This window comes from Erithacus rubecula (genome assembly GCF_903797595.1).
Source record: "Erithacus rubecula genome assembly, chromosome: 1".
Taxonomy (NCBI): Eukaryota; Metazoa; Chordata; class Aves; order Passeriformes; family Muscicapidae; genus Erithacus; species Erithacus rubecula.
In genome coordinates, this window is record NC_136658.1 from 14,074,520 (window position 1) to 14,096,605 (window position 22,086).

Here is a 22,086-nt window from a genome sequence, read left to right on the forward strand (position 1 = left end):
GCTGGTTCTAACCTGTGAACCATGGAAGTGATCAATCAGTGCTGACTTTCACAGCCTGACAATGCTGTTCTCCAAGGTGAAAGCCAAACTGACTCTTTGCCCTTTTCACGCTTGGCCAATGGAATTTGAAAGTCACCTGTTCAGGAAGATAAACCTGGTGTGTTGCTTGCTCCCCTTTCCCTCACCCTAGTAGGATTGATTTGTATCACTGTTTTCTGCTAGCTGGTTGTAGCTCCAGTGACATCTCTGGAAATGTGTAATGAGAAAAGCTCTTTCTAAATCACTTATAACTGCCTGTGACATGTCACTGGAATCCACCTTTGAGGCTTCCATGAACTGGAGAAGGTCAGAGCTTGCAGAGCTTTTTCCAAGCAGTGTTTTTGATTATCAAGTTTTAGATCAAAGCATAGCTGTAGACTGAAAATCCCCCTAACACAGAGGAGGGAGAGAGTTATTTCAAGTAAGGCTCTGTTCCTGCAAAAAGGGATATACTAATGAATATCCTGTGATTTTTTTTTTTTTCTTACTGCAAGGTTGGATCAGCTCTGCTGAATTCTTGGCTATGCTGGAAGTACTATTAATTAAAGCCTACCATGAGATTGACACTGAACATTGTTCTTTTGCTATTTATCACCAGTCTATGAAAGGGGAATTTTTGTCTGATCTCAGTTTGTGCCCAAGGTACTAGCCCAGGTTGTCTCATACAATAGTGTGCAGAAAGCCAAATGCATCCTGGGTTGATCCTACATTGTGGCAGCAGCCCAAGGGAGTGATCTGGCCCTTTTGCTTGTGAGGGCCCACCTGCACTGCTGCCTTCAGCTCTGGAGTCCCCAAAAAGACAGACCTGCCAAGTCCAGAGGAGGCCACATAGAGGCTCTGAGGATGGAGCCCCTCTGCAGACAGACTGGGAAAGGTGGGGATGTACAGCCTGGAAAAGAGAAGGCTTCAGGGAGACTTTAGAACTCCTGGCAGTGCATAAAGGGGCTCACAGAGAGGTGTAGGAGGATTTTGGACAAAGGCATGGAGGAATAGGACAAGGGGCAATGGCTTCACAGTGACAAAAGGGCAGAGTTAGAAGGGGTATTAGGAGGAAATTCTTGCCTGTGAAACAGTGGCACATCTTGCCCACAGAAGCTGTGGCTGCTTGGAAGTGATCGAGGCCAGGTTGGATGGGTCTTAGAGCAACCTGGTCTAGTGGAAGGTGTCTCTCCCATGGCAGGGGAGTGGAACTAGATGATCTTTAAGATTTGCTTCCAGTTCAAACCATTCTGTGATTCTATAAACTTAAGCACTAATAGGAGTTAAAATTATCATCACAAAGTCAGAGGTGGTAATCATTAGGCAAGTGGTAGAGTCACGATCCCTAGGAGTGTTCTAAGAGTTTGTGGATGTGACTTGTGGACAACAGGTTAGTGGTGGCCTTGGCAGTGGCAGGTTAATTGTTGGACTCAACCATGACTGTGATTCTTTGATTCTGTACTATGCTGTGTGTGGCTGGGGCAGGGTCAGGATGGAGTTGCTATGCTCTTGCTGCCTTATCTAGGTCACTTCCCTTGGCTGAGATAGGCTGCTGTCCACAATAAACCAGCCCTGATAAAGCTGTTCTTACAATTTCTGTTGAGAAATGGGCATCTTTGCTTTCCTGTGGAGCAGTCTTGCTTTTACCTCAGCAACTTCCCCTTCCTCTGCTTTTGTTTGGTTGATATTTGAAGTACATTTGCACTTCTCTGGTTCTTTAATATCTGTCTTCCTAACATTCCTCATCATACCTGCAAGAATCCTGATAAATCTGTCCCTCATTAAAGGCTGGAAGAGGGGACTTTCCACTTTCACCACATTTTCCTCGTGTTTACACATAGTTACTGTCCTATTTTGTTGTCTTTGACTCAAATCAGAGCTCTCCCTCTAGCAAACAGAACAAAAGAGCACAACTCAGTTTATGGAAAAGGCATAGCAGTTGGGTGCAGGCCATCTGCTGTGATTTATCCCTTCCTTTACTGCCAGCCATAGGGCATCCTGAGCATGTTACATGAATCTTGGCTTCAGCTTTGAGCCCTTCACGACAAGAAGGACATTGAGGGGCAGGAGTATGTCCACAGAAGGGAATGGAGCTGGAGAAGGGAGTGCCAGAAGTGACTGAAAGAGCTGGGCAGGGCTCAGTGTGAAGGAAAGGAAGCTTAGGGGGTCTTTCTCACTCTCTACAACTTCCTGACAGGGGAGTGGAGGTGAGGGTTGGGCTCTGCTCCCAGGGGACAAGGGACAGAACAAGAGGAAACAGACTTAAATTTGCACCCGGGAAGGTTTACATAGTGTATTAGGGAAACTATTCACTGAAAGGGCAGTCAGGCATTGGAACAGGCTGCAGTGGCAGAGTCTCCATCCCTGGAGGGATTTAACAGATGTGTGGATGTGGTACTTGGGCACATGGGTTAGTAGTGGGCTTGGTATGGAATGGTTGGACTCAATGGTCTTGGGGGCTTTTCCAACCTTTATGATTCTGTGGGTTTGCCCAGCTGTTTTTTCTCTCTCTGTGAAGCAGGGGAGCATTATTTCCTAGTGCACCCACTATAAAATATGTGTGGGTGCTTTGCTTTAAGACCCTCGTTAATTAACATAGCATAAGCAGAATAATATTGTCTGTAGTGTGTACACAGCTTTTTTTTATTTTTTATTTTTTTTTTAATTCAGTGTGGGAGCAGAGCTGGGTTTAATGAAGGAGATTGAAAAAATAAACAGAGAGGACGTGCTGCCCCCGTGAGGTGCCTGTAACTCCATGATAATATATCAAACCCCCAGGCATTTTGGGGAAATGCCAAGTAGCAATGCCAAGAAATCACTCACTCAGACTGGAACAGCCTTCTTTGAGGAGGAGGCAGAGACCAGAAATGGATGCATTCCCCTCTGAATAATATTTTTGTCAATTTAGCCCAAGCAGCAGTACCACAAGGAATAACAAATTATTTTTCTACAGTGCAAATTCTCAAAGCTTCATGCTGCAAAATGACCCTCTTGAAAATGGTTCTGTTTGGGAATAGCTTAGATAATTTAAGTTTTTCCATTTAAAGAAAAATCCATAATATCAGAAATAGGCGTTTTCTTGGCTGTTTCTGCCAGGGATTCAAGATACCACATTATGCAGCTGAAAGGACAGGAAAAAAAATGCTAATGAAGGAATTTCTCTATTTTGCTTTGTGGTTGTTTCTTTTTTGTCTCAGATGGGGTTTTTTTGGGGTTGAAAATGTTTTGAAAGGCTGTAAAAGGCCATAACATAAGCTTGGTGGGAATTTGAACTCCATCCATGATCTGATTTTTTACTGGTTCCCTGATTCCTCTTAGATCTGATCCACAGTTCTAGCTCATCATACATTGGGAGGTTTTTTTCCCCAACAGTTTTTGGCTTTGCTGTGTGCTTTCTGCTGAGCTTTGATCAAGGTGATGCAGTGCAGGCAGCATTACCCTCCTGCCACATTTGACTGAGCCAATATTAGCCTCTGTGCCAAAATCTCATACTGCCACTGTGTGAAATCTTGGGAATGGTTGAACTTGATGATCTGAGAGGTATAAATTATTCTGTGATTCTATACCTTTATGTAAATAGGCTGTATAGCATCAGCAAGCATGGCACCCATCCATTCTTCTTCCTTGTCACATCAGAAGGTTTGGATATCCCAAACTCTTTCTAAATGCATGTAAAAGTTTCATCAGTGAAGAGTCAGTCAGAATATCATGACCTACAGAGGACACCTTTTAAGTATCAAAGATCAAGAAAGTCTTGATGGTTTTGTATAATGGCATTGTATTGTCTGGGAGATGCTTATAGTCAATGAAAGGACAAAGTTTTGGTGCAAATGCTGTCCTGGGGAGGCTTAACAGCCAGTAGGCTCCAATTAAATGGGTATACTGACTTTTGGTTTTTTATGTATATTTAGCTTGCATCAATGGATCATCCTGCAGAATTTTCATTCAAGGGGCCTTAAAGATCTCTGTAAATATTCCAAAGAAGGATTTACTTTTCCCAAGATGAAATGCAACAACTTCTGGAGTGGAAAGCACAATCGTGACACATCAAATTAAGTGATAAATCACATTACCACCTCTGCAAGATGAAAATGCAGGTGCAGTAAAGGGAGGGACTTTATTTCAAGCAGAATTCAGAAATAAATTTCCTTCAGGGACTTCTGATAATATACCAGGAGATATTTCATGACTGTACTTACCTGGGAGCTTAATAATTTTGCATGTAGTTTGGAAGACAGTCCTTGCAGCAGCTGGCAGTCCCAGTGCTTATTCACTTGGGAACCACTAGCCTTTGGCCTTGATCTGTCCACTGAAGTAACAAAGCATCTTCTGGTTGATTTACATGAGTTTTTAATGTAGTCCCTAGTGGTAGGAACCACTTTGAGGTGTCAGCTCCCTGACAGGAGGGTGGAGCCAGGTGGGAGTCAGGCTGTAGAAGGGGAGGAGGCCCTGCCAGAGCCTCCTTTTCTGCAGGCTGAGCTCCCCCCAGCTCCCTCAGATGCTCCTTGTCACACTTGTGCTCTAGTCCTTTCACTACTCATTCACAATACATATTTAAAATATATGTTTGAGTCTGAGAAGGAAGGTTTTTTCCATATAAATGAATGCCCTTCTAAGCACCAGGAGAGTAACAGATATTCTAAGCATCATTTGCCCTCCAAAGCACCAGGAGTCCTCTTCTATGTTCTGCATGGAAATTGTCTAATGGTTATGAGCTAACTTGAAAATGTCTTCTACTGCAAGTGGATCTCCTCTGTGCATATAATGTGACCTAAACAGCTTGATGGTGTGTCAAAAACACAATGAAGTCTGTGTGAGGTGGGGTTTATCTATAGTGGGACACTCAGGGAACTTATGTTAAATTAATTAAATCAGTTTTACCCTCACATTTATGCAGTTGATGGTGATGATAAAGTGCAAACAATGGTTAGTTGCAAATTAATACAGCCCCCCTTGGAGTTTACTGCATTAAAGACTTATATTACTATTCATTTAAAACCAAGGGCCTCCACATTGAAAAGATCTGACCTTTATTGTGCTTTTCCCTGTGAGCTTTTGATAAACTGCCTAGGGATGATCAGAACACCATAGGTATCTGCAAGTGTCTCACTGCAGTTCAAAATAACCTCTGTGAAGGGAGCAAACATATTCAGCTGCAACTAGCAATACAGATCCAAAGAAATACCTTGGACACAAACAAGTACAAAGTTCAATGCCCACAAAAACAGTTTCCTGTTTTAATAGCTATTGCTTGAGATTGATCCCTCTCAAAGCAAAGCCAAACAAACTCTCTTAACCCCACATTTGTGGCTGTAAATTATTTAATACACATTCAGTGCAGAATTTGGTTTTTTCTCTTTAAACAGCTCACAAACTTCAAGTATTTTGCTCTGCATTTGGAATCCTTCTACCCCCTATCAGTGAAGTGTGTTGTCTCATTGGAGTGATTTTGCAATGATCTCATACCCCAATAAGAAGCAAATTTGACCTGATCTGTGGTAGAACTAGGAGTTGTTGTTAGTCACAGTAATTTCTTCCCTTCCCAAAGATTCTATCACGTAAAAAATTGCAATAAAGTCTATTAAATAATATCTGTAATAAGATGCAGGTGGTATCTCTCCTTGACATCTTTTGAAGGACATGAGTCCTCGTGTCTCAGCTTCAATGCAAAAAGGCCACTGAAAAAGTAGTGCTTCCAGAAATAGCAATTAAATATTCAAATGTAATTTCTTACAATTCCTCACTGGCATTTCATCCAGCTTTCTCTAGAGGCTTTTCAAAAATATGCTTCATTCTGCAAGAGTCTTTACCAGATTTTGTTAATATTCCTTTTTGGAATTTTGTTATTAGTAATTTTAATTATCTTCTGGCTTTGCTTAAAAAAAAAAAAAAAAGCCCAGAAGAAACATTTTCTGGTATTCCACAATGTCAAAGTGAGAAGTTGCCAGTGTGAGTTTAGACAACACATAAATATAGGTCAGAGTCAGTAATCTGGTAATGTCTTCAGGTATTGAATTCAACTGAAGAAACCTGAAGATCACAAAGTCACAGACTGGCCTAGATTGAAAAGAACCTTAAAGCTCATCTTGTTCCAGCCCCCTGCCATGTGCAAAGACATTTTCTGCTAGACCAGGTTGCTCTAAGCCCCATCCAGCCTGGTCTTGAACACTTCCATGGATGGGACAGCCACAACTTCTCAGGGCAACTTGTGCCAGGGCCTCATCACTCTCATGGGGAAAAATTTCTTTGAAATATCCTATTTAACCCTGCTTTCCATCAGTGTGAGGTCATTCCCCCTTGCCACAGACTCACAGAGTCCCAGAATATTCTGAGTTGGAAAGGACCCACTAGGATCATTCTGTCATTCCAGGCCCTTGTCCAATGTTCCTTTCCAGCTCTTGCAGCTCCTTTAGGAACTGGCAGGGGGTCCAAGGTCTTCCTGGAGCTTTCTCTTCTTCAGGTAAACCCCCCAGCTCTCCCAGCCTGTCTCCAGGGCAGAGGTGCTCCAGCCCTTAGAACATCTCCATGGCTCCTCTGATCTCGCTCCAGCAGCTCCCTGTCCTTCTGATGTTGGACCCCAGGGCTGGAGGCAGCTCTGCAGGTGGGATCTCACCTAAGCAGGACAGAGGGGCAGAATCCTCCCTCCCCTAGTGGCCAATACTCTCAAATTCTTCTCCCCAGAGCTGCTCTGGTGGGAGGGAGGTAGATACTGAGGGGATTGCACTGGTGTGTGTAGGCATCATGGTTGGTATGATGTGAGTTGAGTTGGCCTGATGTGGGATGGCTTGGTATGGAATGGGATGGGTCCACCTGATGTGGGATGGGTTTGTCTGATGCTGGGCTGGTTGGCACAATGTGGGGCAGGTTGGTCTGTTGTTGGGCAGGCTGGGGTGATATGAAGCAGGTTGGCATGATATGAGGCAGGTGGATGTGCTGTGGGGAAGGTTCATAGAATCAGAGCATCATGGAATAAGCTGGGTTGGAAGACACTCATCAGGATCATCCAGTCCAATTCCTGGCCCTGTGTGGGACTCCACAACAATCCCACCATGTGAGAACATTGTCCAAACGCTTCTTGAGCTCTGTCAGATTTGGGGCTGTGACCACTGCCCTGGGAAACCTGTTCCAGTGCTCAATCACCCTCTGGATGAAGAACCTTTTCCTAAAATCCAACTTTAACCTTCCCCAGCTCAGCTTCAGGCCATTCCTTCAGGTCATGAGAGTCGAGAGGTTGGTACACGTCCCTCTGCTTCTCCTTCCGAGGAGACTCAAGACCTCAATGAGGTCTACTCTCCTTGTTCAGACTCTTCTCCAGGCTGAAGAAAAGAAGTGACCTCAGTTGCTCCTCATAAGGCTCTCCAGACCCTTCGCCATCTCCGGACCCTCTGCAATAGCCTAAGCTCTTTTTTATATTGACATGACATATATGGGTGTGAAACGGGGTGGGCTGGCCTGTTGTGGGGCAGGTGTCGCATGGGTCAGATGCGGGGCGGTGGATACGATGAGGGGCGGTGGATATGATGAGGGCAGGCCGGAGCGATGCGGAGGGGCGGTGAGGATGACGCCACAGCCGATCCCCACAGAGCGGGCCCGGCCTCGCAGCCCCCCGGCTGCCATGGCGACCGCCCCCCTCCCTCCGCTGAACTATTTTCCGTCCCACCACGTGATGACAACAGCTCCCGCACACGTGACGGAAGCCGTGCTGTCAATCAAACCCGATCTCCTCCAATCACCGCCCGCCATCGGGCGCCGTCCCGCCTTCCGGAAGCGGGCCCTCTAATCGACGCCGGCGCGCGTTCCAGCGGTTTGACAGGGCCAGCGGAGAGGGGCGTTGATTGGCGCCACGTTGAGCCAGTCGCGACTCGAGAATGCTGCCGAGTTCCCGCCCCCACGGCGAGAGGACCAATGGGCGTGCGGGAGGCGGTGCTTCGGCCGCCCCCCGGCACTGCGGTAATATGGCTCCGTAGCGGGCGGCCGGCTCGGCGTTGCTGCCGCCATTAACCCCTGCGCGCCCGGCGGCCTCGGGGGAGTGGAGCGGGGACCCTCCGTGAGGATGACCTCGGCTGCCGCTGCCGCCGCATTACCGCCCGGCTCGGCCGCCCGCGCCCTGCATGTGGAGCTGCCTTCGCAGCAGGTACGGCGGGGCCTCGGGGCGGCGCTCGGAGAGGGCTGAGGCGGAGGAGGGTGTCCTGAGGTGAATCAGGGGTGTCCCCTGCAGTGTGGGGTGTTCTGAGATGAAGGGGGTGTGCTCACTGAGGTGGGGGATGCCCTGAGGTGTGCACAGGGCCGTGCTCGCTGAGGTGTGGGTTGTTCTGCGGTGAAGGGAGATGTTTCCTGAACTGAGGGGTGCTCCCTGAGGTGTGGGGTGCCCTGAGGTAGAGGGATGGACAGGTGCTCCATGAGGGATTCCCCTGTCATTCCTTGAGGAAGAGTCCCCGAGCCCGTGGAAGGGCAGTCCCTGAGCCAAGGGGGAGTTTGAGCAGCTTTCTGCTAGGCTGGTGGCCAGGCGAGAGGGAGCGCGGGGCTGGGGGCTGTGCCTCTCTCCCGGGGCAGTCGGGTGGTGTTTCCTCTCCCAGGACTCTACTGTGCCTGCAAAGGGTCTGGAGCAGACTAAAGCTGGGAGTTGCAGCAGGAATAACCCCCTGAAAATCAGGGTTAAACTTGGGCACCTCGTGAGGCCGAAGCAGCTGGGGTGTCCTCTGCTCCTCTCTTGGCGAGGTGGGGGAGTGTGGATATAACATGAAATGTATTCTTGAAAGTGGTGAAATGTTCTCTCCCCATTGAATCCTCCCTTCACCTAACTATCTTTTTTCCTTGTTGCTGTAGTTGGCTTTTGGTTTCCTGGGCATTTGTCACACGTTTTAATTTTGGAGAGCAAGGAAGATTAGGTTCTGCCTGAGCATTTAGCAATCCCTCTCAGACTCTGTGCCCTTTCCCCTCTTGCATGCGGTGACTGACTGGAGGAGCTGGAGCAGGAGTGGTGAAAGTGGGAGTAAATAGCAAGTTTTGCTTTTCTTTAGAAATACTGTAAGATGTGAGTGTTATTTTGGCTTATTGGTGCAGTTGATGTTGTTAGGAAGTAGATGTGTGATCTGTGTTACTGGAGTTACATGTTACCAGGTGGAAATATAAAGAGTAGAGAAAAAATCAACAGATGTTAACTTGTAGTGGATCTAGAACTGCTCTTTTGCTATACTTGCTCTAGGAGACATCCACTTAGGGACAAAGGCAGGGAATGGGGGTGGCTAATTTGTGAGCAAGTACTTATTCTGAAATGTGTGTCTGCTCTGTTAATAAACAAACATGAATGCTGCTCTGTATGAACAGGAAACAGTGGATTGTCCTCGAGATCAAGTATGGCCTTCTCCTTGCTGAATTTTTGGTTTTGTTATTTCTCAGGCTTGTGCAAGGACCAAGTGAATGCTGCAGGGAGAAGCCTGAGGTATTAGTCATTGGACTTCGTTTGTGAAAGTGAGACCAAAACACAGGGTTTTTCTCCTAGGAGCAGAAACTTTTATAGGAGTTCCTAGGAGCAGAAATTGTGTCATCAATTATAAGATGTTCAAGTTGAGTAAATATTTATTGAGGATGCTTGTATGTTAATTGTAGCAAGTGTAAGGCTGTGATGGAGACTGAGGTATTGTTCTGCTGTGTGCTCTGCTAACACCATGTGCTGAGGGATCTGTGCACTTGGAATCAAATTGAGAGGCTCAGCTGAACACACTGATAGCACATCACCCCCTTTCTCCATATTATCTGAGCTCAAAAGTCTGTTATTGAAGTGCAAGATACCTTGAAGGGGCTCAGCACACTGGAGCTATTTTGCTGGAGAATTTTGAAAAAGAAAAGTCATTCCTAGTCTAATGTTCTACCTCTGTAATGTCATAGTCTGGCTGATGCAAGCTATGTAGTGCTATGTAAGGCAAGGTAATTGTTTGAGCTATGTGCCAGCAAGAAATCAACTTAGTGATTTGTTTCAGTAAGCAGCTTTCTCTAGAACAGCCAGTGCTACATTTTTTTGACTAGAAGAATTGAGAGCAGGATCGTCTGAGTCATGGTTTTAAATCTCTCTAAAGACAAATTCTCAACTGTGAATTCAAGGTGAGTGCTTTTAATGACTGAAGTGGCTTTTTAGGGGCAGAAGTACTGACAGTGTAATCTGAGTTTAGTCTAGTTTGAATTGTTCCAGTAACATTCACATGGATTAGAAAACAACATTCCTGCTACTGACACTTTTGCAGGAGTGAAAAGTTCCGTCTGAAACTTTTTGCTACTGTGATTATGCTTGTGTTAAAACTGACTGACTCCTTCTTTAACTTGTTTGTGTGGTGATGGGATGACTGAGGCAGAATGCCTTTTGTTGTTGTATTCTGTATTTTTAAGAAAGAGAAATAGAGGATATGGCTGTAAAGAAATGCATCTGATTGAGCATAAAATTCCCACTTGAATCCCTTAGTAATTGTGTCTGGATGTTCTCTTTTGCTGTAAGAGTGAGCACAACAGAACTGAAAATGTGAAATAATTGCAGTTCAGGAGCTGAGATTCTTTAGTAATATCTCTTCCCATTTACTTGATGCAAGAAAATTGGAAGTGTCATGAGAACTTAAGGATTTCTGAATGCTCAAAGCAAACTGTTCAATCCTGTCATTATAAGCAGTTCAAAGCAGTGGGTTGGGGGACCCAAACCTTTCAGTTTCTTACATATCCTCAGTGTAAGAGATTGGGCAGAAAAATGCAGCCTGGATGTAGAGAGGCAGTCATGCCACAGTCAAATGATCTGTTGAATGCTACTGTGCTAATTGCTGGCCAGAACAGATTTCACGTGTGGTTGTCTAGTGACAGGAAAGCACATAGTCATGGAGCCAGAAGCAGTGCCTGGGAGGGTATGTGTGAGGGAAGGAGACATGTCTGCTGAGTATGGATGTGGCAGTAGGGAGGGAAGGGTAAATTGTGCTGTTGTGCACATGAATAGTGTCAGACCAGTTCACAAACATCTCCTGACAGAGAGTGAAAGTTTCTGTGGAGAGGAGCAGCAATGATTTCAGCTACAGGTGTCAGAAGTGTATGTTTAGGGTAGAGCAAAACAGAGCAACCAACTGGTGAAATTTCTCAAGGACACTCTGAATTCTCCATTAACATTAAGGCTGTGATTCCTAAAGGTCCAGTTGGAGTTACGCACCTGTAAGAGTCCAAGAGGAGTGCTCACCATTCATGGCTCCTGGGGCTTCCATAACTGTGGGAGAATCTTTACCCTTGGGATTTGACCATCCAAACAATTCCATATCCATCTCACAATGCACTCATTAAATCCATCTCTCCAATTTGGAGAGAAGGATGTTGTGGGAGACCATGTCAAAGGCTTTACCAAAGGCCAGATAAATGACATCTGTAACTTCCTTGTCCACTGATGTAGTGACCCCATCACACAAGGCCACTGGGTTGGTCAGGCAGGACTTTGCTGTGGTGAAACCATGCTGGCTGTCGAGTCACCTCCCTGCCTTCATGTGCCTTAGCACAGCTTCTCAGAGTATCAGTTCTGTGATCTTGCCAGGCACAGAGGTGAGGCTGGCAGATGGCAGCTCCCAGGGTCCTCCTTTCTGGCCCTTTTAAAGATTGGTACTCTGCTTCTCCTTTTCCAGTTATCTGGGACTTCACCCAACTGTCATGATTTTTCCAGTATCATGGAGACTGGCTTGGCAGCTAAATCAGCCAGTTTCCTCAAGACTTATAGTGTGAAGGGCTTTGATCCCCCAGTCCCTATCCTGCTGTCCATCCATTCAAGAGGTGCAGGAAGAGAGGTGTCATTGCAGACTGAGGCAAAAGAGTTGTTGAGTACCTCAGCCTTCCCAGTATCAGGGGGTAACACCTTATTTGAGTTTATTTTTCTGGGTAGCATATGTGGAGAAGCCCTTCTTCTGCATCCCCTGCCAGGTTCAGTTCCAGATTCGACTTGGTTACTTTCTTTAAAGAAGTGTATCACTCAGGCACAACATTTTGGGCAACATGGCAGAAAGTGTGCTGGCAAATGTGTTTGAGGGGTCTTGTCTAGGAGAAGTAAAGAAAGTTACTGTGTGGGCCCAGGGCTGCATGTGCACTTTCAACTAAGCAGTGAGAAAATAGTATTTTTTAAACAATAGTTTATATTATTCTTGTTATATATTCTCCCTGAGTTATTTGGAAAAAAAAGACTGATTATATTTTACTTCCCTTTTCCTATAAAATATGGGGGGAGGGGAGGAATCAGAATAGTGGATGGAAAGTGTTGTATTGGAATATTACTTTCACTTCTCTTTGACACACACTCTTTACATGCTGAGTGAGAGGGAAGTGCTCTTCCAGTGAAACCCCACAATGTAAGTTGTGACCTGCTGGTCTTACTCAGTTGTGTCAATACCCAGCTGCATCAGTGTTTAGTGTTTGTAAGAGGAGTAGTTGTTAAAGTTACTGGAAAATTGAAATTTTACCCCAAAAGACTGGCTGTTAACCTGGGGCTGGATTTTTGCTATCTGCAGTGTACTACCTGTATTCCCTAAGGGATGCAGGTGTGTTTTGCAGACCAAATGATCTGTTGATAAGTTAGAGACTGTTATGTCCAGAAGCTGTACAAAATTGATTTTCATGCTTTATTTGGAATGTTTGTTGTGGGTTATGGAATGCTCTTAATTGAGCAACTTGCTAGCTAAAGACCCAAGTGAAGGGAAACTTTTTTGCCCTTGATTTATTCATCCAGCAACAGATAAGCATTAATATGCTTCATATTATTAATCATCATATTCTGTTTGCTTGTGCAGCCTAGAGCATCCTTAAGTGCTTCTTTAAGGTCAGAATTGCCATTGTTCTGATTTTGTTGATGCTCTCACTTCTGTAAGGCCCTGTGTACTTTTTGGGTGCTTCTTTCTGAGTATCATCTGGATATTCCCAGGTTATTCCCACAGCTGATGTGGACTAATGCTCTTTTCCCCAAGGTCATGTTAAGAGGCTTAAGAGGCTTCTCTCAACTGCTACAGTGTGTTATTAGTGAGGTGGGACTTGCACCCTGATGTTCTCTTTTCTATCTGGTGGGTTAGTTCCCATGCTGTGTCAAAGAAGCAGCTACATTTCATTCTTTCATCTTGAGACTAAATACTTAGACAAACTCAGAGAAAAACATCAATAAGGAAAGATGTTATTTCTAGCTGCCCCTTCTAAAAGGTTTTGGTTAAAGGTGCAAAGGCTGTCTAGTTTCCTATTATTTGCATCTTATGTAAACAACCTAGCAAGAAGAGCTTTGTCTGGCCAGTGAGCAGTATTTGTAAGATATTCTTATCCATAGTTTAGAGCAATTTATTTAGGGTGTGCTGACAGTTCTTGCTCTTTGGAGCTGTGGTGTTTGCCTGCTCGCTGGAGCTGTCACTCTTGATGTTATAGTGACCATAACCAAACACAACTGTTGAAACAATACACAGAAAGAGCTTCATTTGCCCAAGACCCTGTGTAGGCTCGTGATTTGACTTTTGAACCTTTCCTGCTAACATTTTATTTGTTAATTCTGTGTATTAAGTCTTTTTTTGCCACACCTTACCAGCTATCTTGTTTGTGTCCCAAGACTGAATGTGTCTTCTGTACCTGCCCCTACAATATATTTTAAATAAAAGGCTTTTACAGTCTTTCTGCAGATATTAGCACAAATTCTGGATGTGGAAAAAAAGAATAAACATGCAGAAGATTAGTGAGTCGTGTGAGCATCATGAGCTTACATCAGTTTTAGTCTTAGCTCTTTCAGTTGTTTTAGACTCTAAAGTAAGTGGTGTAGATTTTCTACATGTGATTATGGGATACAAAGAGAAGATTTCTTGTACCAGCTGAACAGTTACCAGCTGTTTACATCATTTCATGGGGGTAGAAGTTGAGTTCTGAGTTGCTTCTCAGTGTAAATGCAATCACTTAGTGAGAAGGGAGTTTAGAGGGTTAGCTAGTAGAACATCCAGGGGTGGATAGACCAGAGGACACAGCTGTCTTTCAAGAGTAATACATAGTCCTAAGTTTTTTCAGTTACAGTATAGTTACCTATTTCAATTATTTTCTGATGCTGCTGTTGCTTTAGTTAGTAATAAAGAAGCAGATCATGCCATAGACTAATGTATTTTGTTAGATCTAACATTGACTTCAGATGTTGCATTTTTCAACTCCATAATGACTATGCAAAGGACTGTTTTGCATTCAGATAGCTGGAAAATAATTACATTTCTGCATGAACCTTGTCAAGTATTGAGACATTCCTTATTCTTCCTGTTTCACTTTCTCTTTGTGTGAATTAAGGCAGACTTGTCTTTTGAACATCTTCCATTTGCTGCTGTTCCTGGTGAAGCTCTTGGGGCAGTACAGAATCAGGAGTAACCATGGCATGGGGTATGGATGATTAGAAACCATACTGACCCTGGATATGTTCATGTGAAAGCTTCATAGCTGTTTTCCTTCTTAAGGGAAACTTTCAAAAGCCTTTCAGCTGCCCAGAATCATAAAGGAAAGGAGGCACTTTGATTTAATGAACTGCAAGCTAAAATTCACAGTTGTGCATCTTGGAAAACTTTGAGCCCATGTTGATAAAATAGCTTGTTTTTTCTTGTGGTCATTTAGGCTTTGACTTTTCTTGTGGTCATTTAGTCTGGGTAAATCAGTCTGCACAGGTTCAATGTGTCTGGTTCCTTGCATAAGATCTTTGGGTATGTGGTGTATGTGAGTGTGTTGCACCTTCACAGGAAAAAAGGTGCAGTTGTGTTCCTACAGTGCATCTTCAAACTGATGGTATCCTCAGTTCTGATTCCTAGCAGAAGTAGTTTTTTGAAGACACTTGCAAGAAAGTAGCTAAATCTTATAAAGCATAGCTGTTGGTCACTTGACATGAGAAAGTGGAGATGAGGAGGTGCAAAAGGAGAGCCTCAAGTGATTCGTTGAACCCATTATGGCTGTATATGAACTAATGATGGCTGTGTATCATTGAGGGCCTTACTAACTTCAAGTATGTGCTGGAAGACTTTAAAATAGAATTTCCAAAAATTCCTTATGGTGAGTCCCACAAAATTGCATATCAGATGCATCAGAAGTAGATCTAAAAGCCTGTTTGATTCTCTTACTCTGAACTGTGGAAAACTGTTAAATTGCAATCCTCGTAAATTTTCCTAGGAAGTGTAAATTGGAGTACAAGCATTTTCTTGCCTTTCCTGTGGTTTTATGTAACAATACATCTGAGTGATGCCTGAACTTCCCATGTACATTTTTTGGATATTAAAAACTTTGTTTTGCAGCAGAGTTGACCCAAACCTTCTGTGGGATATGCTCCACTTAAAAAGAAGATATTAAAATGAAAACTTAGGCAGCTTGAAAACTTATATGAAATTAAGTATGAATTGTTGTCTACCATTTGACTTTCAAGAGATTGGATCATCTTAATATTCAAACATGGAGAGGTGAAAGCAAATAGTGAAATTCTGAGGAAGTTGGAAGGTGCAATATGGAGGTGTGGAGCAGTGCTGTGGTAATAAATAATGCTCATGTTGGCTAAATATAGATCATATTTTGGTAACTTTTCTTTGTTTCAGGGCTGGAGGTTTTATGCTTTTTAAGAAAAAGACCCACCTCAACCTGTCTGCTATGAGCTACAAAGCACACAGGGCTCTCTGTTCTAATATGACTTAATTCTGACAAATATCCAGGCATCTAAATAGCTGACATTGCAAGCTCAAGTCCCTTCAGTTCAGAAACACTGGATTTGCTGTAGTAACATTTGTGTTGCTAACTAATCTTTGCCTCCTGCTTTAATGCTAAAATAGTTGGAAGGATTTTGCTTAAATTCTTCCAGAGCTTCTGTGGGTCATAGAGCAAGGAACCAAGCTATGAAATTCATGTGAAAGCCAGGTAAAAACAGAGTGTGTACTATCTTATACAGAGGTCAGAGCTGATCCTGATCTCAAAAAAATTCAGGGAATTTATTTTCTTGACAAAATTGTGAGGAGGGCACCAGTCTGAAAACAGAGATGGTGTCCAAAGATGAAGACTGGCGTGGTGTGTCTTGATTAAAAACTATTTGATAAGTAGGGTACTCCATCAAAGGCTAAGGAAGGAGACCTGGTGCTGAAATTTTAGGCAGTGTTGAAAGTTCTTGTTCTGGAAATACAATAATTGCTTTTCAGCTCTTCAGGCCTCTGAGAGAGCCCTGAGTGGTGATATAATTTTGGTGAATTTGGGCTAAGTAATTTATGTAAACTTCTATTTTGCTTGTATAAGATGATTTCCCAGCCTTCTTAATGCTGATTTTACCATTGTATTTACATTTCAGACCAAAGTAAGTTTCTGATTACATGGGTTTTATGGAAAGTCATCAGGAATGGATGGGTAGGGCAGCCTTTTTCAAATTCAGTCACGCATGTATAAAACTTTCTTCCTGGGAAATTGAATTTAAGCTTCATTCTGGAAAATCTATTCCTGTTTATAAAGTTCTTAAAATATCTGCCTGATAGAATTTCTGAAACTTATTTATGGCCATGGCTACAGTTGGCCCACTGTCACTTAGTAACATCTGGAAGTTTTCAGCCAAACTCTCCATTCACAGAGGGGTCGGTTTGATGGCCTCTTGGTGGCTCTTGCTGGAAGAAACCAAATTACCTGCCTTGATTAAGTTCAGATGTCCCTTGACACCTTTGCAAATTTATTTAACATGGCAAAAGGTCTGCTGAGAGTAGAATTCATGAACAGCTTTGCTAAAAGAGCCTGTACTAAAGGTGGAAGACCCTGCTACTGGGAGAAGGCAGATGTGGAACAAAGAGAAGACAAACCTCCCCATTTTCCCATCTGTGAGCCATTAGATCATCTCAGCTGCTGATGGCATGATAGGCTCCATGTAATTAGAATAGGCTTTGCTGTTGCCCATATTAGTGACCTGAGCTTCACAACTGATACTTGGAGCCAGAGCTAGAGTCAGTGTGATGGCTGAGTACCAGAAATGGGAAATGGTGTTTGGCTGTGTTCTCATCCAGCTTGGATATACAGACATTAGTTTTCTTTCTCAGGGTCATCAGATTCTTGTAAGGGAATAATGAAGTGGTTAAGAGGGAAGAGGAATCAGAACTCTCCATGCTTCCTTTTGCTACCCATTTTATGACCTTGAACAAATAATTATGAAATTCCATGAATACTTGAGGTTATTGTAGGTAGTCCTGTTCTTCTGCCATGAACACTCCAGACCTTGTTTTAACAACAGTGCACTTTTCTCTCATTTGACTTACTCCCTTTTCTTACCTTCCTGCTGTGTCATCTCTGCAGTGATTTTTATTAATTATACCAGATTATTAGACAAAAAAAACCCCCCAGTGAATAGCTTTATCATTTCTGTTTCTCAGGCCTGGATTAAAGCAAAGAGTGGCATCTGGATCAGTTTAAGCTGTAAAGAAACTTAAGTATTGAAGTCTGCCTGCTCTGTCCTCTTTTGTGGTGGGCACGTCTCTGTAGCTGAATTGGAGGAACTTATCCAGATGTTACTCTTACTTACCCAGTTACCCACCCTTACTAACTTTTGGTTTTGGCAGATTTACCTTGGTTTGGTTTTCTGACCCTGACCATAAGACTGCACAAAACACATTGTGCAGGATGGGAACATGCATCAGGATGCTGAAGGTGGCATTCTAGGCAGAGGTAGTGAAAGGTGAGGGTGTCTTAGTGTTGAGGGAACTAAAGCATGAGGGAACCAGGCAGTTTCACTCCTTTAGACCTCAAAAGACTTGGTAGACTGTCTGGAATCATCTGATGAAAAAACATCTTAACGAGGTTGATGATAAAAATGCTTGATTCTGGAGCAGAGAGATTTGTTTATGGCCTGTGGTAAATTTGGAGGGCTTCCCAGAAAGTCATTGAATAGGAACACTAGATATATTACACAACTGCAAATAGTTCCTCAGAATGATGAAAACTGAGTGCTTCTCCTTCTCTGAGTTTTGGGTGAAGCTGGTAATTGCTGAGCAGGGATGGTCTTGCTGCACTCCACAGCAGCTCTGTTAAGATGCTGTTGTAGAATTCCAGAAAGCTGCTTTTCTGCCTGTGCAGGCATGAGGCATGAAACATGATGGTAGGTTCTGTTCTTCAGATCTCCTACAGCTTTCCTGATCAGACTTCCTGTGTTTCTTTGGGTTATCTGTCTGCTTATAACCTGTGCTGTCTTTACATGCAGCAGTGGTTTTAAAATACAAGCTACTCAGGATTTCTCCTAATGGAAAATTAGTGGATCTCTTCTCTTGGTTTGTAGCCATTTATCTTCAACCCAGAAGGAAGCACTGATTTCTTTCATGTGAGTCAACATATTGTTTCTATATAGCAGTTGATTTTAATCAAATGCAACTTAGAATGGCAATTAAAGCACAGGATTACCAGGCCTGTAGTGTAATTTCACTGCTCCATTGGCTTTCTTGGAAATTGCAAAGGTCTAGGACAATTGTAACCAAAATAACTCGTGTCACAAGGCCCAAAGAATGAGCTGTTAGACCTGCTGTACTACCATGCTAAGCACTGATGCCACTGTTAAGGCTGCATGTGCTGAATGGAGAGCTCTTGGAAAGGTTAAATAACATTTTCCATGGTATTAGTTCTGTAAAAATAACTTTTTTTTGGCTGTAGGATATCTCATTGAAATACTTGCTGTAAATGCCTGTCTGAGGTCTTCAGTCCTATATTACTGGCAACTTGTAAACGCTTTGAGGAGATAGTGGTGAAAATTAGCTGTACTCATATATTTTGCTCTTTTTTTAATGAAAGCAGGTTCTGCACTATCATCTTGCACTCACACTGGCCTTTTTGAAGTTAAGTCACTTAGGAGGCTGCTCAAGGCACTTGGATTATTTTTTAGCCCTTGTGTTTTGATTTTTAAGGTGGGCTTTGTGGAATTACTGTTCTGGGTGCAGAGCATCTTATCCTGGGGGAATCATCTCTCATGATGATTTCTTAACATTTATTGAAGGATCAAAATAGCTGAAAATTGTCACTAAAGAAAAGGAACCCTTTTTAGCACTTCACCTAGAAGGAGGAGGAAATGAAAGAGTTGTCTATTATTTGTAGCTGCTGCATTCAAGAGTGTACTGGTTTATTCCCTTGGAGTTGCTTTTGCAGTTTGCAGTGCTGTGGTACTCGGCTCGTGGCAGTGCCAGGCTCTGCTGCCCTATGTACACTTCAAGCTGGTGCTTTTATTCCAGCAGTTCTCTGCCTTCAGCCTCTTGCTGCTGCACTGTCCCCTCCTTGGTCTGCTCAGCTGCTTGTCCAGCCATGTGGTGAACCCTATTGAGGAACTGAGCTGGTGAAACTAACCCAGGAAAAGGGAGAGGTGGTTAATTTCCATCCAGATGGGCTCCCAGATATGATTCTGTGAGCAGCTGCACAAGTGCTTATTTATGGTGGAACGAATAAGAAAGGGTGATGCAGTGCTGGGGGCTGGCAGTGTTTGGCTGATGCCAGTGCTAGCTGAGCTGTAACACAGTGGGGTTTTTGTTTTGTGTATTCCAGTGTCTCCAGCACAAAATGATATGAAATGCATAGGAGGTAACACTAGAGAGATTTAAAATTTCTCTCAAAATAATATTTACTTTGTCACAAAACAAAGCCTTGATAAGGAATTCTAGAACCTGTCTCAGTTGTCTTTGGATATGTCTTTGCAGCTGATAGTCTCCTGGTTGAAGCTAATTATCTTGGATCAGGAGAGATTAATTAACTCTGAATGTTGCCTCTCTAGAGTTCTGACGAAATTTGAATAATTCGGTATAATATCAGCGAACATAGTGGGTAAATGGGAAGATTCATTATGAGGATTCAAGTCTTTGTCATCATGACCTTATACTAAAGAATGTGAGAAGATTGTCTATGTATTTGGAAATTTGTTCCCTATCAGCCAGGCTAAATGGATAGGAGGAGAGTGCTGGCTAAGCTGGAGATTCAAATATTCATTACTGGTTGCACATTGAGTTCTGAACTGTGTTGTGGTCTTACAGGCCTAAATTTAACAGCAGGTTTAGGAGAAGTGAGACTTTAACCCCCATGTCCTGAAGAGTGCAAGGGAGTCACAGGCCATGGAGATAAGGACTCACATCTTGTTCAAAGGTGCAGGTGAAGGTTAGGACACTGGACAGCTTGTTTTTTTCAACCCTCATTGACCTCACTGTTTACTGTGAATGGTAAGAAACTTGTTTGACTTTGCTTGAGAACTAATCAATGAAACATACTACTTAAAGCAGGCACACAAATTAGTTTGCAATCCTAAAGACACCTGGAGAAAGTTACCCTCTTTGTTAGGGTGCAATGTGGGCTGTTCTTTGTAAGAGATGAAAGGGAAAAAAAGATGCCAAAAATGAAGGGAATGAGCATGGTAGTTGATTTTTGTGCTACTGATGGTAATTAAAAGAGAGATGACACATAAAATTCCTGGATCATTTTTATAGGTAGTAAAATGTATGTTCATAGCTGTTCCTTAAGGAGTATTTCAGTTGTATGTAAAAACAGCCAGTGGAGCTACCCAGCTTTGAGGTTAGATGTGAAAAATTATTAAAGGTCCATGTGGCCTCTTTTAAGTTAATATTTCTGTTGACATTTTTGATACCAGTTTTAAAGAAAATAGGACCATGTAGTCTCACAGAACATTTTTTGTTGGTTGGGATTTTTTTTGTTTTTAATTTTGTAGCTCATGTATATACTAGAGGTACCTGGGCATCCTATCTCAGACTCTGTTTTTAGTCTAAGTCACAAACAGACTTTGAATGGAATGATTCCATCTGTGATTTTTAGGCTGCCACATGAACAGAAATTTAATATTCGTCATACCTTTCCATGAAGGAAGACTAATATGTCACTGAAGTGGTGTTAAGTGATATAAGGTGTCATACTATGATTCTAAAACAGATTATGGCCTTTCAACTCTTGTTAAAAGCCTTTTAAGACAAACTAGAGGTTGGAAAATTGTCTTTTGGTTTCAAAAGCTTTTAAAATGTGCCTTTGGTCAATCAACTTGTAAGGTGGATTCAGCCTTACAAATAAAGGTGCTTTTGGGAAAAAATGGTGTAAGATGAGCTCTGAGGTGAAAAGTATGCACTAAACCAGTTGTTTGAGGCTTGTTGCTGGATTGTGGTGATCCACAAAGTATGTGGAGCCATTCATCAACATCCCCATGGTAGTGGGTGAGACACTGCTGAGTTGAGAGATTGATTGGGAAAATATGACACTGAAGGATTTGGTGAGAGCTTTATGTATTTGAAGTGCTGCACTCATGGGAGGCTGTTTAAAACATGGGTCTTTGAAGATAGGAGACAATAGAAACAACAGCTAAGCAATGATTTGAGTGTGGCAGTCTGCAAAATTGCTTTGTTAACTAGTTGAATTTTATAAGAAGTTACTAATGCGAAGTATTTGTCAAAGATTAAGGGTGTGGTGTACCTTGAAGCTAAGCCCTTAGCCACAGCTATTAAAGCTGTTGGGCACAGATCAGGGAGAGAGATTGATTTGGTCTGATGATTTTCATTCAGGGTGCAGGATTGTAGTAAACCAAGATTGTGTTGGAGGAAATGACTTCAACTAAATATTTTAGTGTCATATCCTACTGTATTCATTCCAAGGGAAAAGGACTCTCTCATCACAGCAGATGGTAACTGACAGTGAAAATCTCAAATTTCACTGTGCCCTTAATTTTCCCTGAAAATTTTGATATGTCTTCCTGATGTATTTTATTTAAAGTCGTTAGAGTAGTTTGCAGGATTAGCATGAAATCAGGAAGCTTTGTTCAGCCAGTTCCTTATGGCTCTGGATTTGGTGGTGGTTTGTTTGAGCTCTTTGTCCATTTAATGCTTGTTGAAAATAGCTTTGGCTGGGAATTGTTTCCACTGTGAGGATGCAAAACATCTGGATGCTGCTGCTGCTGTGTTTGAAGCTGATAGTGTCACATATTTGCTTGAAACTGCTCAAAGAGTTGGGTGATTTAGTCATGTGGGATAAAAATGACAGAGAGGATGTGAATAAGAATAGCTGCTCTTGAATACCAGTATTGCTTAGTCCAAGCCTGTAGGTGCT

At 42.9% G+C, this 22,086-nt stretch overlaps 1 protein-coding gene across 4 annotated transcripts in view; it reads left to right on the forward strand.

Moving 5' to 3' along the window:
• The first annotated feature begins 7,930 nt into the window (after positions 1–7,930).
• The window catches only part of UVRAG (UV radiation resistance associated), an 86,780-nt gene continuing 72,624 nt past the window's right edge, over positions 7,931–22,086 (forward strand). Inside the window, exons 1-2 of one of the 4 annotated variants that reach the window (XM_079299209.1) lie at positions 7,965–8,152; positions 9,418–9,460. In XM_079299209.1, coding sequence (XP_079155335.1) covers positions 8,130–8,152; positions 9,418–9,460 — 66 coding nt within the window. In that variant the 5' untranslated portion in view covers positions 7,965–8,129. Of the gene's footprint in view, positions 8,153–9,417; positions 9,461–9,563; positions 9,585–22,086 lie in introns of those variants that run through there. The other 3 variants (XM_079299211.1, XM_079299208.1, XM_079299210.1) reach the window with 3 other exon arrangements.